The sequence below is a fragment of the Ranitomeya imitator genome, chromosome 7 (genome assembly GCF_032444005.1).
Source record: "Ranitomeya imitator isolate aRanImi1 chromosome 7, aRanImi1.pri, whole genome shotgun sequence".
Lineage (NCBI taxonomy): Eukaryota > Metazoa > Chordata > Amphibia > Anura > Dendrobatidae > Ranitomeya > Ranitomeya imitator.
Window position 1 is genome coordinate 154,370,230 of NC_091288.1, and position 17,749 is coordinate 154,387,978.

Consider the following 17,749-nt stretch of genomic DNA (forward strand, 5'->3'; position numbering starts at 1 on the left):
AATATCCTTTGATTGTCAAAGAGAAACTTCTAAAAGAGCTGGAGTTAGGTAGATTGGCTGGGCCATTTGATTCCCCTCCATTTAGAAACTTTAGGATCTCCCCGACTGGGGTGGTGCCTAAAAAAGAGCTGGGCTCATTTCGGTTAATACACCATCTGTCTTATCCGAAGGGAGCTTCCCTGAACGATGAAGTCAACACGGAGGTATGCTCAGTTAAATATTCTTCTTTTGATGAGGCCATTGAAATCCTTCAGAGGTTCGGTAGAGATGCTCTTATGTCTAAATCTGACATAAAGTCTGCTTTTAGATTGTTACCAGTTAATCCCTTAGGTTTTAATTCTCTCGGTTTAGTTTTTGATAATGAATTCTTTTTTGACAAGTGCCTTCCTATGGGGTTTTCACTGTCATGTTTTTATTTTGAAGCATTTTCTTCATTTCTGCATTGGGTTGTTGAATTTTCCGTTGCTAGAGGGGGAGTTTTACATTATTTGGATGACTTTTTATTTATTGGCCCTTCGGGTTCGGACGCGTGTTCTTCTCTACTATCTACTTTTTTGAAAATTTGCGAGTTTTTTGGAGTTCCGATTTCAGAGGAGAAGACGGTTTGTCCCTGTTCTTCTCTGGAATTTCTTGGTATTCGCATTGACTCTGTCTCGATGACGTGCTCTTTACCAGACGATAAAATTGCTAGGCTGCGTTCTTTAATTCTTAGTTTTTTAACTAGGGATAAGGTTACTCTCAAAGAGCTCCAGTCGTTGTTAGGAATGTTGAATTTTGCCCTAAAAGTGATACCTATGGGCAGGGTTTTTTCTAAGCGACTTTATGATCTTACTGCTGGTCACTCCTCTCCTCACGCTCATCTGCGTCTCGGCAAGGATACGAAGGACGATTTACAAATTTGGTGGCAGTTTCTTTCAGATTTTAATGGTAAGACCCTTTGGCAGTCTCCCTTCGTATCCTCTGAGGAGCTGAATTTATCATATTTCACTAGCAAAACCCTCGGTATGGCTTTGTCATTGTCTTCCAATTGGGCTTTTGAGTCTTGGCCTCAATTTTGGATTGATGCCAACATTACTAGGAATGTAGTATTTTTAGATCTTTTTTCCATTTTTCTAGCTGTCAATTTTTGGAGTGTGCACTTAGCCGACAAGCGCATTGTTTTCCGGTCAGATAAGCAGGGCCTTGTGTTCATGATAAATACTCTCTCGTCCAAGAACCAGTTCTGTGCAATAATTCTAAGGCAACTAATTTTTCTTTGTTTGAAACATAACATTTGGCTCAAGGCCGTTTTTTCTTCAAATGTCAAGAATGATGATGCACGGCTTATTTGTCACCGTCAGGCATTTCAGTCCTCGGACCGACTGGCAGAATTAAACGACGGAAGATCAATTTGTCCTATTCAGATATGGGAACTAATCCGAGTGTGATTCATTCGTTTGTGGAGAATTCTTTAGCACATAAAACATGGGCCGATTACTCGGCCGCATGGAATATGTGGGTCAGATTCTGTCATGTGAATAATTATTCTTATCAGGATGTGAATCCAGCTGTTGCCATCTGTTTTGCTGAGCATTTAGTTAGAAACGGCCTATCCTTCTCAGCTCTCTCAAAAAGTCTTGCGGGTGTTTCATTCTTTCTAAAAATTTTGGGTAGAAAAGGTCTAACTGAAATTTTTGTCGTGAAGCAGTTTTTAAAAGGTTTTCGGAGAGCTACATTTTTACCTGACAAGCGTCGTCCTATTTCGGTGCATTTACTAAGGGACATTTGTCTTTCTCTTACCTCGGTTTGTAATGACCTTTTTGAGGCGTCTCTGTTTTCCGCTGCGTTTTCGTTTGCGTTTTTTGCAGCTTTGAGAGTGAGTGAAATTGTTTCTTCCAAAAAAGCCGGCGGGTTTGTTTATAGAAGATGTTTCATGTGTCGGGAATCATCTGATTCTATTTATCAGGAAATCTAAAACTGATCAGTTGGGCAGAGGTTCTTCGATCAAACTTAATGCTATATCTGACCCGGTCATCTGTCCTCTTGCCAATGCTAAGAGATGGCTGTCCGTTCGTCCTAGTTTTAGGGGCTCGTTCTTTTTACATATGAATTTAGAGCCAGCAACGGTTTTTCAATTTAATTTCATTCTCAAGAAATCTTTAAATTATCTGGGTCTGGGAGATCTAAAAATATCATCCCATTCGTTTCGGATTGGGGCAGCTACTGAGGCTGCTAGAGTTGGCCTCAGTGACTCCTCAATAAAGAAAATTGGTAGATGGGAGTCGAATCGCTTTAAATTATACATTCGTCCTGAATTATATGATTAACTTGTTATTCATCTTTCAGGTATTTTCACTATTTGGATCGTTGGACATTCCTTTGTGTATTGGGCTGAGAAGAGGGCATCCGTACGATGCTATACAGAGAATTTGTCATTTGATAATTCCATCATCCAGATTTTTTGGCATAGTAAGAGGGGGATGTTATGGCGGAACCTGATTTTTGAGTTTCGTGAGTTAGTTAAGAAGAGGCCTTATCCGAATTTAGTAATTATCCATCTAGGTGGCAACGATCTTGGTAAAGTGAAAACTCTTGACCTCCTTTCTTCCATTAAGAGGGATTTGTGTTTTTTGAAAACTGAGTTTGCTAAAACTACATTTGTTTTTTCGGAAATTGTTCCTAGGCTAATATGGTTCCAGAAGAGTTCTTCGTTCTTGGAACGTATTAGGAAACGGGTTAATAGGAATATGCAGAATTTTATGCCATTAATTCACGGCTTTTCTTTCAGGCATGTTAATCTTGAAGACGGAGTTCCGGGATTGTATAGGCGGGACTTGGTTCATCTGTCTGATATTGGCCTGGATATCTTCAATTTAGATCTCCAGGCCATTATTGAGAATTGGCTGGGGCGTTTGGGGGTGCCTTGCCTCGATGAGGCTTGACGTTTGGGAATATCGCCCTGATTTTGGGTGGATTTGGACTTTATATGGTGAAGTGTATTCTGTCTATGGAAATTTTACACAAAAGGATGCATTGGTTATTATTATCAAATTAAATTATTTGTTTAGTTACTCAAAAAATAAACGCCACGGCCAATTTATATTCCAAAGTAAATCCTGTGTTTGTGTCTTATTTTATTGGCAAAGGTGGGGATTGTGTTACCATGAACGCCCTCCCCTTAGTGAAATCTTAGGGGGGGCACATGATAACACGGCCACCAGGTTATTTTATGTATGTGTTTTTATGAACAGTTTTGGATCCCTTCAAGGGTTAATTTTATTGCCCTGGTAAGCTGTGCCATGCATGAGCAGGTTTGTTGCTGGGCAAATTTGTGTTTATGCCAGATGTGCTTCCCGCAATTTTTATGGACTTTCATTGGTGGATGACCCTGAGTGGGGGGGGGGGGGGTCATTTTCCTATAAATCAGCTGTTTTGGGTGCGCTCAGCACAGTTACCTCAAGAAACTTTTGAAGATCCCACCCGCCCTCCCCCTTTTTCTGTATTCCCTTGTTCTAGTCGTGCGTTTATTTTTGTGGGAATATCGCCCTGATTTTGGGTGGATTTGGACTTTATATGGTGAAGTTTATTCTGTCTATGGAAATTTTACACAAAAGGATGTATTGGTTATTATTATCAAATTAAATTATTTGTTTAGTTACTCAAAAAATAAACGCCACGGCCAATTTATATTCCAAAGTAAATCCTGTGTTTGTGTCTTATTTTATTGGGAAAGGTGGGGATTGTGTTACCATGCAACAAAGCTTCTTATATGTGCTGCATATGAGTAATAGTCCCAACATATAATTACTCAGCTCATAGCGTGCTGGCTAGAGGCCACTAAGTATACAGCTGCAGCTGGCACTGCAAGAGGTTGCGGACTAAAGGTACCGTCACACTAAGCGACGCTGCAGCGATACCGACAACGATCCGGATCGCTGCAGCGTCGCTGTTTGGTCGCTGGAGAGCTGTCACACAGACCGCTCTCCAGCGACCAACGATCCCGAGGTCCCCGGTAACCAGGGTAAACATCGGGTAACTAAGCGCAGGGCCGCGCTTAGTAACCCGATGTTTACCCTGGATACCATCCTAAAAGTAAAAAAACAAACGCTACATACTTACCTACCGCTGTCTGTCCTCGGCGCTCTGCTTCTCTGGTCTGGCTGTGAGCGCCGGGCAGCCGGAAAGCAGAGCGGTGATGTCACCGCTCTGCTTTCCGGCCGCTGTGCTCACATAAATATAATAAAAAAAAAAAAAAAAAAAAAAAAGGTTCCTCGCATCATGTTCTCATACACTTTATGCAGTATTAGCCCTCTGTGTCTGTACTGCTACATACTTAGGCAGGTAACTGGTTCATGCAGCTTTACATGAACACCCGAGCCTTACACTATAGCTGGTCCGAATAACTAAAGCAATTGTTACCATCCACCTCTCGTGTCTCCCCTTTTCCTCATAGTTTGTAAGCTTGCGAGCAGGGCCCTCACTCCTCCTGGTATCTGTTTTGAACTGTATTTCTGTTATGCTGTAATGTTTATTGTCTGTACAAGTCCCCTCTATAATTTGTAAAGCGCTGCGGAATATGTTGGCGCTATATAAATAAAATTATTATTATTATTATTATTATTATTAAGGCTGTTCAAAGAATGTCTACTATACACAGTCCGTTGTTATATTGAACCAGATTTTTTTGGGTTATCTTACCTCCCCCTGTTACCAATCTTATTCTTTCTTAGTCCACAACCTCTTGGAGTGCCGGCTGCATCTGTATACTTAGTGGCCTCTAGCCAGCACGCTATGAGCTGAGTAATTATATGTTGGGACTATTACTCATATGCAGCACATATAAGAAGCTTTGTTGCAGGACTCTATATATGGGGGTTATCTATTGATTTATTTGTATTTTTTGTGCACTTTAGTCTATTACCTTATACTTTCCTTCATTTCTTTCATTAGCTCATTGTTTTTGCCACCTATAGCTTGTTAGAAATTTAACAGGGTGAGCCGGAGTGGGGGCGCCAAATCGTTCTATCAGGGTGCCAACCTCCACTGTAAGGAAGGGATAGCAGCTAAGTGTAGGGCTATTTGTCAGGATAGGTGCACAATTAGATCTTTTTTTCATATATTTTTTGTGTTTCACCGGGATTTGGTATTTTTATGATATTCATAATAAAGCTATTGTTTTAAAGGGATTACACACCCTTTAACACATACCACAATTCATAATGAACCGATATGGCAGAGAAATAAAGGTACAGTACAATGCCAAAGATTTCACTTACTTCTTACATTACATGAGTGATATCTATTGTACATTCTACATTAGCTCAGAAACCGGACAGTATAGTCCTCTATACAGAATAATGAGCCCCATATATTGCTCCAAACAGAATAGTGAGCCCCATATATTGCCCCATGCAGTATAATGGCCCCATATTGTGCTCCATACAGTATAATTGGCACCACATAGTCCTCTATACAGAATAATGAGCCCCATATATTGCTCCAAACAGAATAATGAGCCTCATATAATGCTCCATACAGTATAATGGGCACCACAGAGTGCTCCATACAGAATGAGCCGCATATATTGCTCCATACGGAATTGACCCCATATAATGCTCCATACAGTATAGTGAGCCACATACAGTATACTGAGTCCCATATATTGCTCCATACAGAATGGGCCCCATATGATGCTCCATACAGAATGGGCCCATATAATACTCCTTATAGAATGGGTCCCATATAATGCTCCAAAAATAATTAGCCCCATAAGATGCTCCATGTATAATGGGCCCCATATAATGCTCCATATATAATTGGCCATATAAAATGCTCCATATATCATTAGTCCCATAAGATGCTTCATATATTATTGACCCCATACACTCTTATGTGATGTATACAGCAGAGTCCCAGTGTATCCAATGAGTTGTATACAGCAGTCTCAATGTCTCCGACATAAGATACACTGGACTGGTGTATAGACATCACATAAAATACAGTTGGACTGCTGTAGATACATCACATAGTAGACAGTGCAACTGTTGCCTTCATCGTAGGAGCGGGACCAGAGGGCAAACCATGCTAACTATTGTGACAGGGTCACTGGTGAAGTGATAGAGGGTAGATACAGGTCACTGTGATTGATGGTGTCAGTGATGTAAAACCAGAAGTTTCCCCCAGCACACTGCGTGTTGGGATCGTTTATATCAAGTTATATGATGGGCTGGTTTTAGTGGACCTTCATCGAGCGGGTGGGAGGAGGTCCACCTATCTCTAACTGCAGTGTCCTTACAGGACCTGTGTGATGTCAGGATCATGTGATCAGTCACATGATGGAGAGATCACAAGGTCTGAGCTTAAATGGCTGACTGCCAAAGCCTTCATTGTTCAGTGGTTGCTGGAGAGGTAGGACTCCAGGAGGTTTTGGTCTGAATTTGAACCGAGGACATTGCTGCCTGTGAGCGGGCTGATCCCGCTAGGAAAAGGATGGTGTTTTTTTGTGTCTTTGTTTTGCTCTTTTGCCCAGAGGGCTATCTTTACTTTCCCAGCTCAGTTTATGCTACTACAATAAGCCAAGCCTTTTCTTAAAGAGAGAGTGTTCCACACTATGCTCACAAAAATTGTCCTAACGCTGGCAATGGCCAGTATCTGAATGGAATCCAGCATTGCATGCACTGCAGCGTTCAGTAGTGACCACTGTGTGTGTATGTGCTTGCAGCCTAAGGAAGAATTAAAAAGGCGGCCAACGCCCCAAACACTAAAGTCCTCGGGAAACTACCCAGGGTCAGAATTAGTGAGGTAATCATCACTCGGGCTGGAGGTTTCCCAACCCTGCTTTACACTATGCATAATATTTACATCTGCACTAGATTTAGTAAATGTTCACTAGGTAGCTGGTAGGTTGTCCTAGTCTAATATCTGGATCACAAGGAAGAGGTTCTAATTAAATATATAATGCTATATGCACCAAGTAATGCCAGGACCGTAGAATAAGATTTATAAGACTTTATGTACTTTATAGAATAAGATGCTGTTATCAGTTATCAAAGGATACAAAGTTCACAGATTATAATGACCATTGATGGACCTTCCATAAATAGGTGATGATTTATTGTGGACTTGCAGACCTGTCACCAAATTTCACATACAAAATAGCATACAATATTAAAGCGATCCATTTGACCTGATGAGACTGATGTATTTACTTTGAAAATCAATGTGAGACTGGCATTTATTTCCATGAACATTTAAGGAATTAGATTATTCTTGAGACCAAGTGTATGTAATCACCGCCAACCCAGCCTGACAGCTGTATCTTGTACTGAGCAGTGTGAGATCTCAGCAGCAGGAGAGGCACTGAGGAGCTGTTAATCAGGCTAGATGGGCGGAAGATGAAGTAAACTTTGAAAAAGGATCATACATCAATTCTGACATGGATATTCACAGTAAATACCACTTCCTCATCAGGACTAATAAGGGTACCGTCACACACTGGCATTTTGATCGCTACGACGGCACGATTTGTGACGTTCCAGCGATATATCCGTGACGTTCCAGCGATCTCGCTGTGTCTGACACGCTCCTGCGATCAGGGACCCCGCTGAGAATCGTACGTCGTAGCAGATCGTTTGAAACTTTCTTTCGTCGTCTAGTGTCCCGCTGTGGCGGCATGATCGCATGGTGTAACAAAGATGTGCACGATATTGTATACGATGTGCGCATAGTAACCAATGGCTTCTACATCGCACATACGTCATGAAATTTATCGCTCCAGCGTCGTACATTGCAAAGTGTGACAGCAGTCTACGACGCTGGAGCGATATTGTTACGATGCTGGAGCGTCACGGATCGTGCCGTCGTAGCGATCAAAATGCCACTGTGTGACGGTACCCTAAGAGACCTATTTTGTAATGTGTGAAACATGAATTGTGAAATTTGGTGACAACTCTACTTTAAGGTGCTAGGACTGAGGTTTACATACCGGGTACCACTTTCTAAATGGATATTGATTCTGTAAATGTCTGTCTCAATAATTGCATCTATATAAACCTTTCTTATTGGTTGAGCAGATTATAAATTCACGCTTTTGAGACATCTTAGGTCTGTTTCTTGCGTCACAGATCGCTTCCACGGTACTAAATTCTTCTAGTGTTTTTTTCTCTTTGTGTAATGCATGTTTCACTTTGTTTCACAGATCTTAAGAGCAAAGTCTCCAATTTCCAATAAACAGAATGAATTTCAAGGTTAGATATATGTCCTGATCTTGTAGATGTTCTGCTTGAAGACGTAAATGCACATTGCAATTTATATTTAATTAATGGTGTCTTCCATTCAGGACCATCATCTATTGGTTACAAAGAGTCCCACCCCCTGTCTAAAGACACCCCCCCAGAGAATTCAGTGCACCATACCCCTTTTTAAAGATCATAAAATTAGCACTATTTAAGAAGGCCCATATCTCTGGTTCAGTGATGATTGCTCAGGGGAGCAGCAGGAATAAAATAAAAACTTAAACTTTCCACTTTTGACCTGGTAACAGGTCCTCCTTGATCAGCCTGATGATCATCCATATGCGGTATCTGCCCTCTGCTGTTATTGAGACCACAAAAAAGCACCAAAGACAGTCTTTATAGTCCAAAATATTAAAAGTAGTTTATTATATTAAAAAATCAACAAACAGGTTCAAGGTGAACATAGGGAGAACATGCAAACAATGTGGCACTATGCCCAACGACGAGAGCAGCAGACAGCACGTGGGGTGAATCATGTATAACATATGGGGAAATTCCACATAATAGGGCCAAGATGAGGCCAGTAAATGCCTAAGCTAGTAAAAAGCCACATTCCCATAATTAAGTAGCTACGTAGCAATACATGTATAATAGAGAAAACATAACATAGGGAGAATGATCCAAACCATACCCGTAATGTGTGCACCAACCACCGTGCCGTCCACCGCTCACCCCGACGCGCGTTTCGGAATGAAACCTTCCTCAGGGGGCGTCTGCTGTTATTCCCTGATCAGTTTAATTTATTCTGATTGACTCTTCTGTGATTTGTAACTAACAATGTTTTATGCCAACTTGACTGAGTTTTTCCTCATATTATGCAGCTGCTGAGGATCCAGATAATCGGCCAGACTACAAGAATGGTCAGAGAGATACGGCATTCCATAGGTCTGGTTCATTCAACAACGCCCCCATCAATAGTTCTGCTCCCAAGGTATTACCGCCTGATGCAGTTTTATTATATATCTTTGTTTGTTTCTTATGAAAACCATTTTGGGTTTCATGAACAAAGAAAACTAACTTGTAAGTTGTACTTATCAATTAAACATTTAGGATTTCATATTTTTACCACTTTTTAACACATGTGACCACAGTTCTATTTATGTCCCTCTAAGTAACCTGAGAAATAGGAGAATAACATCAAAGCATCCCCTGATAGGTAAAATGAAGCAGATATAAATCACAAGAAATGCCCCAAAGTAAATATATCCCTATGACAGGGGAAATATACCACCAAACAACTTAATATATCACATTTTTTGGTGATTAAAGTAAAATTAATCCCAAACCGAGTGGTAATTTAAAATAAAATAACTTTTATTAACAACAGATGAAATTCCATGCAGTAAGAAAAGGTGCTAAATCCAACGTAATAGAGGGACTGGACTGCCATAGGAAACTCCTACCAATCTCCTACCAGTCCCTTTATTACGTTGGATTTAGCACCTTTTCTTACTGCATGGAATTTTAATCTGTTGTTAATAAAAGTTATTTTATTTTAAATTACCACTCGGTTTGGGATTAATTTTACTTTAATCACCCAAAAAATGTGATATAAAATGAAGCAGATGTCAGCTGTATATTACAGCTGACACCACCTGCTGCACTGGCCATGGTTGGGTCTGGCATTGATCATGACAATTTAACCCCCTAGCTCCTGCCGTCAATGGCAACAGTAGCATCAAAATAAATACGGTAGATAAATAGCAAGGGCTTCCTTTTTAACTCTATCAGTACCCCAAGAAAAAATGGGGTAATTTTTTTATTAACTTTTTTTGTGTAAGGTTTTTGTGGTTTAAGGGTATAAATATTAAAAGTTTGAAAATTGCAATTTTTTTTTTACATTTTTATCAAATTTATGATATTTTCATAAATAAACACTATAAATATTGACCTAAATTTACCACTGACATAAAGTACAATGTGTCACAAAAACCTGACAATATATCACTATTGATTTATTGACACCTTCCAGAGTTATTACTACATAAAGTGACACAAGATGGATTTGAAAAAAAATGGCATGGTCACTAAGAGGTTAAAATGTTCAGCTTGTTATTTTTTTTTGGCAGTCATTGTATACCAGAAACACAATGTGGGTTATATACATCAGTACTAAAGCAGAGATTTCATCCCAAATTGTCCTCAGTTTAGAATGCCATGAAGTGGCCGGGGTTCCCAATCATGGCATGGTGGTGGACTATTGTGTCACAATCCTTTAGACTCCATTAGCATTGCAGGCCATGCAGGGCCAATTTTAGACAAAGTGGGGCCCTAGGCAAAAGTTTAAAATGGGGCCCCAAATGCTAACACATTGCACATCACCCAGAAGTATTTCTGTTGTATTTACATGCACTGAGTTCAGGCCGCTAAAAGAGTGTGATCGACAGTATTGAAGTCATTCAGCGCTTGTTTCCCAACCTCTTTACATCAACTGAGAAAGAATGATGGGAACATATCAATCACTATTAGATCAATCTGTCCCCATACAGTATCATGTTATCAGCAGCACATCTACAGTTTACACTGGTGATGTGCTGCTGTGAACAATGATTTTTGTTCCCGCATGAACAATCCTATCACTCGATGAATATACTTCATGTTGCTTGTTCAGTATAATACACCCCATAGTCCTCCACATAGTATAATGTGCACCACAGTCCTCCATATTGTGAAATGCACACTCCATAGTCCTCCATATAATATAATGTGCCCCATAGTCCTCCATAAAGTATAATACACTCCCCATAGTACTCCATAGAGTATAATACACTCCCCATAGTCCTCCATATAGTATAATACATTTCCTATAGTCCTCCATAGATTAAAATATGCGCCTCAGGCCTCCATATAGTATTATACACTACTCATAGTTCTCCATATAGTATAATACACTTCTCATATTCCTCCGTATATTAAAGTACACTCCCCATAGTCCTCCATATAGCATAATACACTCCTCAGTCACCCATATAGTATAACACACTCCTCAGTCCTCCATATAGTATAATACTCACCTCATAGTACTCCATATAGTACTATACACTCCCCATAGTCCTCCATAAAGTATAATACACCCCTCATATTCCTCCATATATTAGAATACATTGCTCAGTCCTCCATATAGTATAATACACTCTTTAGTTCTCCATATAGTATAATACACTCCTCATAGTCCTCCATATATTAAAATATACTCCTCATAGTCCTCCATATATTAAAATACACTGCTCAGTCCTCCATATAGTATAATACAATAATCTCTTATAGAATATAATACATTTAATACATAGAATAAATTTAATACATAGATTATAATGTAGCCCTCCATATAATATAATACAGCCCACCTCTCCATAGAATATAATGTAGCCCCCAGCAGAATATAATACAGACCTTCCCCTCCATAAAGTATAATACACTCCTCGGTCCTCCATACAGTATAATACACTCCTCATATTCCTCCATATATTAGAATACATTGCTCATTCCTCTATATAGTATAATACACTCTTTAGTCCTCCATATAGTATAATACACTTCTCATAGTCCTCCATATAATAAAATACAGTGCTCAGTCCTCCATATAGTATAATACACTCCTCAGTCCTCCATATAGTATAATACACTCCTCATAGTCCTCCATATAGTATAATACACTCCTCATAGTCCTCCATATATTAATATATACTCCTCATAGTCCTCCATATATTAAAATACACTGCTCAGTCCTCCATATAGTATAATACAATCATCCCTTATAGAATATAATAAATTTAATACATATAATAAATTTAATACATAGATTATAATGTAGCCCTCCATAGAATATAATACAGCCCACCTCTCCATAGAATATAATGTAGCCCCAAGCAGAATATAATACAGACCTTACCCTCCATATAGTATAATACACTCCTTAGTCCTCCATATAGTATAATACACTCCTCAGTCCTCCATATAGTACAATACACTCCTCATAGTCCTCCGTGCAGTATAATACCCTCCTCATAGTCCTCCATATAGTATAATACACTACTCAGTCCTCCATATAGTATAATACACTCCTCATAGTCCTCCATATAGTATAATACACTCCTCATTGTCCTCCATATATTAAAATATGCTCAGTCCTCTATATAGTATAATAGACTCCTCAGTCCTCCATATAGTATAATAGACTCCTCATAGTCCTCCATATATTAAAATACACTCAGTCCTCCATATAGTATAATACACTCCTCATAGTCCTCCATATATTAAAATAAACTGCTCAGTCCTCCATATAATATAATTCACTCCTCATAGTGCTCCATATAGTATAATGCATCGCCATAGTCATCCATGTAGTACAATTCCCTTCCCATAGTATAATGCACCCCATAGTTCTTCATATAGTATAATGTATTCCCCATAGTCCTCGATACAGTATAATGCAACCCACATATAGTATAATGCTGCCACCCAACAGAGTATAATGCAGCCTCCCCACAGGATATAATGTAGCCGCCTGGGTATAATGCAGCCCCACCATACAATATAATGTAAACCCCATAGAATATAATGCAGCCCCCTCATATAGTATAATGCAGCCCTCCATAGAATATATGGTAGCCCCCATAGAATATAATGCAGCCCCCCATAGAATACAATGTTGCCCCCTTACGATGCAATCATTCCTCATAGAATATAAATTTAATACATAGAATAAATGTAATACATAGAATATGATGTAGCCCCCATAGATATAATACAACCCACCTCCCCATAGAATATAATGTAGCCCCATCAAAGAGTATTATGCAATCCTCCCTCATAGAATGTAATACAGCCCCCCATAGAATATAATGTTGCCCCCCAGAGAATATAATACAGCCCTCCTCCCCATAGAATATAATGTAGCCCCATCAAAGAGTATGATGCAATCCTCCCTCACAGAATATAATACAGCCCCCCATAGAATATAATACAACACACCTCCCCATAGAATATAATGTAGCCCCCAACAGAATATAATACTGACAACGCCCCCCGAGAATGGCCCCATAGTCCAGTAATCACTGATATATTTAAAAAAAAACAAAACACAATCCTCACCTCTCCTCGTGCCCCGCGCTACTCCCGGCTTGGCTCCGATCTCAGCGGCTGCAGTCTGCCCGGCACACAGCAGGTACGTGATGAAGTGACGTCATCGTGCACCTGCAGTGTCAGAGGCAGAGGGGAATGATGGGAGAGGGAGCGTCAGCTGATGCTCTCTCCTCCATCATTGCTTTGAACTGTACCGGCGTCTGACGCCAACACTTTTTCCAAAAATTTCAAAGCAGTCTTATGTATTTTACCACAAGGTGAAGCAATTTTCAAATTATTTGTTCATCAGTTGCTAAATTCTTTGTTCTTTAATTGTAAAGCCATGCTGGGAGTTACAGTCCCCCAAGTTCAGGAAAGTGATAACAGGAATTTAAAGGGAACCTGTCACCCCCCCAGGCGTTGGTAACTAAAAGAGCCACCTTGTGCAGCACTAATGCTGCATTCTGACAAGGTGGCTCTTTTAGTTTGGGTCCCTGGCACTGCTGAAATAATCATTTTTGCAATTTGTTGCTCATACCGTGAAATCGCCAGGGGGGCAGGTCTTTCCCCCCGAATCCAGAGGCCTCACAGCCGTCAGTCATGGCCTCTGCATGCCAGACGCTGCCTCCTCCTTCAGTAGCGTCCCCTTCGCCTGCGCTGTAAGTTCGAAGGGCAGCGCAACTGCGCATGCCCGAAAAAAAAAAAACAGGCAATCAAAATGAGCAATATATAATATGTAGAGTTATCCATCATATCCACATTATCATTTGGGTTGGTGGGGGCTTGCTAAGTGTGGAAATCACTGACTATTCCACACTAGCTTTATTATTTATCCCAGATAGGGATAGCCTACATGGAGCGGGGGCGCCTTTACGAATCCCCCCTAAGGTGCCAACCTCCACTGTTAGGAAGGGAAACAGAGTATTAGTATCTGTCTCCCTTAGTTATTGTGTTTTGAATATTAGTAATTTTGCTTTAAAATATGTGACCTTGATTACTCCACTGACAACAGCAGGCCTTAAAGAGAGCCTGTCATCAGGTCAAAATTGACCAGTTTTTCTCCAATTTTATTCCCTCTGCTCCTGAGAGTATTCGGTTATTTTAAATCAGCCCTACAGTTCTAGAGATATGGGCCTTTTTATTTAGTTCTAATTTTTGTAGTCTTTACCAAGAGGGTGTGGCTCAGAGGGTAACAATGCAGAGTTCCCAAAAGACACGCCCTCCTGGAAAAAATAGCAAAACATAAAAAGGTCCATATCTTTGGAACCGTATGGTGGATTTCCAAAAATCAAAATAGGAAATACAAAGGATCACCGAAAATAAAAAAAAGACCTGGCCCTTTTTTTTTAACCTGGTAACAGATCCTCTTTATAACCCACTGTCAGACCCTTATCTCCTCCACCTAATAAAAACACAAGCAAAGCGTGCATATATATTGCGAAATTAAAAAGTAAAGGGGTCCTGAAATGTAACCTGAATATCAGAAAAATGCCTTTAAAGCTTACTTTTATTTTCAGGTAACATTTCAGAATAAGTTATTATGTGTGCATAGATTAGGAAGAGCAGTATTTCTGGCCATTAAAGGGAACCTGTCACCCCGTTTTTTCAGATTGAGATATAAATACTGTTAAATAGGGCCTGCGCTGTGCGTTACTATAGTGTATGTAGTGTACCCTGATTCCCCATGTATGCTGAGAAATACATTACCAAAGTCGCCGTTTTCACCTGTCAATCAGGCTGGTCTGGTCAGGTGGGCGTGTTCACAGCGCTCTTTTCTTCCCCAGCTTTCCGTTGGTGGCGTAGTGGTGTGCGCATGTCCAAGGTCCGAATTCCCTGTGCCCACGTGAAGACACAGCGCGCGATCTGCGCTGTCATCCCTTGCATCGGTGGGGGCGGCCATCTTCCTGGGGCCGCGCGTGCGCAGATGGAATGCTCTGCCGCACGGGGCTTCAGGAAAATGGCCGCGGGATGCCGCGCGTGCGCACAAGAGATCGCGGCGGCCATTTTCCCAAAGCCGATCTCTTGTGCGCACGCGCGGCATCCCGCGGCCATTTTCCTGAAGCCCCGTGCGGCAGAGCATTCCATCTGCGCACGCGCGGCCCCAGGAAGATGGCCGCCCTCACCGATGCAAGGGATGACAGCGCAGATCGCGCGCTGTGTCTTCACGTGGGCGCAGGGAATTCGGACCTTGGACATGCGCACACCACTACGCCACCAACGGAAAGCTGGGGAAGAAAAGAGCGCTGTGAACACGCCCACCTGACCAGACCAGCCTGATTGACAGGTGAAAACGGCGACTTTGGTAATGTATTTCTCAGCATACATGGGGAATCAGGGTACACTACATACACTATAGTAACGCACAGCGCAGGCCCTATTTAACAGTATTTATAGCTCAATCTGAAAAAACGGGGTGACAGGTTCCCTTTAAATACATTGTATCCTGCATTTTTCACTAGTTTTACCTACTTACTCTATTTCAAATTTTCAGTTGTCTCTGAGCTAGTTTGTGAAGACGAGATGTTATGATGTGTTCTATACACAGCACACAGAGACAAGGGATTCTTGGCCTTCTGTCTCTATGCAGCACATGTTCAGAAGAAAGCGGCAGAATGGGTGTGGATATTTCTGTGCTCCTCTCTTTCACACTACTACTTCTCACTTTAATAGGCAGCTGTAATCTGACTTCTGATTGAGTTGGCATTTTGGATTCTTGCCATTTTTAACATTACAGTAAATGATGAGTTTAGTGGTCAGATGGCAGGAGATCATAAATTAAAAATTAAGCATATTTTTTGATACTATATATTACTAACTTTCTTGTATTTGTTCAAACTATTGCTTTTAGGCAAATTGGTAACCAGTGAGCATTTTAAATATAAGTACAGTTGCAATAATACAATACTTTAAGCCTACCTTTATAGGATTAAACAGAAAACCACTTACTTAGAGCTCACTTTGTCTCATGTCAGAGTTATTACTAAATAAATGTTTTGAAATGTATGAAAAAACTAGTCCCCAATCAGCCTCCTAATAGAACTCCTTTATATTCAGAAGTTGAAACTGCTCTGCCACCAGGAATTTATAGTTTGACTTACTAAAAATATAAATCACAAAATTCTCTACTTTAGCTGTTTTACCATAGAATACTGAGTCTAAGTCGTAAATGTATCATTTCTTGCAGCACCCATTGAAAAACCGTAATTATAGCATCATGTCTACAACACCAGAACCCCCTGGAAATGACTCCATTGTAAGAAGAAGCAAAGAAGATGTACCTGCGTACAGGTCAGAAGACCAATCCTGCCATCAGACAGTGAGAACCCATCTCAGTCATAAACCTACAAAGGTTAACTAATTTATATATTTTTAATACTATTACAGCCCCGCTGATGAAGACGATGACAGCATAGAACTTGATGGTGAGTTTTGACATATGCACCACGTACTAGTGTACCCAGTAAATTTTCCCTTCTTTTGGGGTACATGCTGTCAGACTCTACATCCCCTTCTCCCAGTGCTGGACTGGCCATCTGGCAATTCTGGCAAATGCCAGAAGACCTGTCTGGTCATGGGCTGCCTTGTCTGCTATGTTGTTAACAGAATCGGTGTACCCAAGACACCCATACCGTTAAGAGTTGTGACGAGCACAAAGTCACTGACTCCGTCACAAACCCCAGCAGGCCACAGGTATCATTATAAATATTGGTCTTGTAGTAAATTTTGCTTTCCTCCACCCAGGGTAATATTAGTAATATGGTGCTTGGGGACAGAGCAGCATGGGCCTGTGTGATTTCAAATGCCAGGGCTGAATTTCAGCCCCAGTCCATACCTGCCTTCTCCATGCGAGTGGAAATTATGTATCATCCTTCGGGTCCCTCCTGTCAGTTCCTGGATCACTTTGACATCTGGCTTCCACATTTTCTCTCCTATGACATCCCCACCCTCATCATGGGAGACTTTAACATCCCCATTGGTTTTCCGCTTTCCCCATCTGCCACTCACCTTTTATCTCTAACCTCCTCCTTCAGCCCCTTTCACAGCTTACGAACTCTCCTACGCATGAAGACGGAAACTCCCTCGACCTGGTCTTCTCCTGGTTTTGCTCAGTGCATGGTTTTATCAACTCCTCTCTCCCACTCTCTGACCACAACCTTCTTTCATTTTCTGTATGAAGCTGCACCTCCTATACATAGAACAACATGGCACAGATGGCGACAACCCTGGCACACGCTGCAAACATTCTGTATCTTCTACAGCGGTGCTCCAGGTGCGCCAAATGTCTGTGGAGAAAATCCAATCTGCCTGAAGATTTCATCAATTATAAGTTTATGCTTCAAACATACAACTCTGCCCTTCACCACTCCAAACAAACCAATTTCAACACCCTCTTCACCTCACTGTTCAATAAT

The 17,749-nt window shown here is 40.8% G+C and overlaps 1 protein-coding gene across 1 annotated transcript in view; it reads left to right on the top strand.

Annotated features, from left to right (window-relative positions):
- The window catches only part of CARD11 (caspase recruitment domain family member 11), a 214,293-nt gene that overhangs the window by 126,287 nt on the left and 70,257 nt on the right, over positions 1-17,749 (top strand). The window contains exons 10-13 of the mRNA XM_069733924.1: positions 8,177-8,225; positions 9,095-9,204; positions 16,522-16,625; positions 16,722-16,759. Coding sequence (XP_069590025.1) covers positions 8,177-8,225; positions 9,095-9,204; positions 16,522-16,625; positions 16,722-16,759 — 301 coding nt within the window. The remainder of the gene's footprint in view (positions 1-8,176; positions 8,226-9,094; positions 9,205-16,521; positions 16,626-16,721; positions 16,760-17,749) is intronic.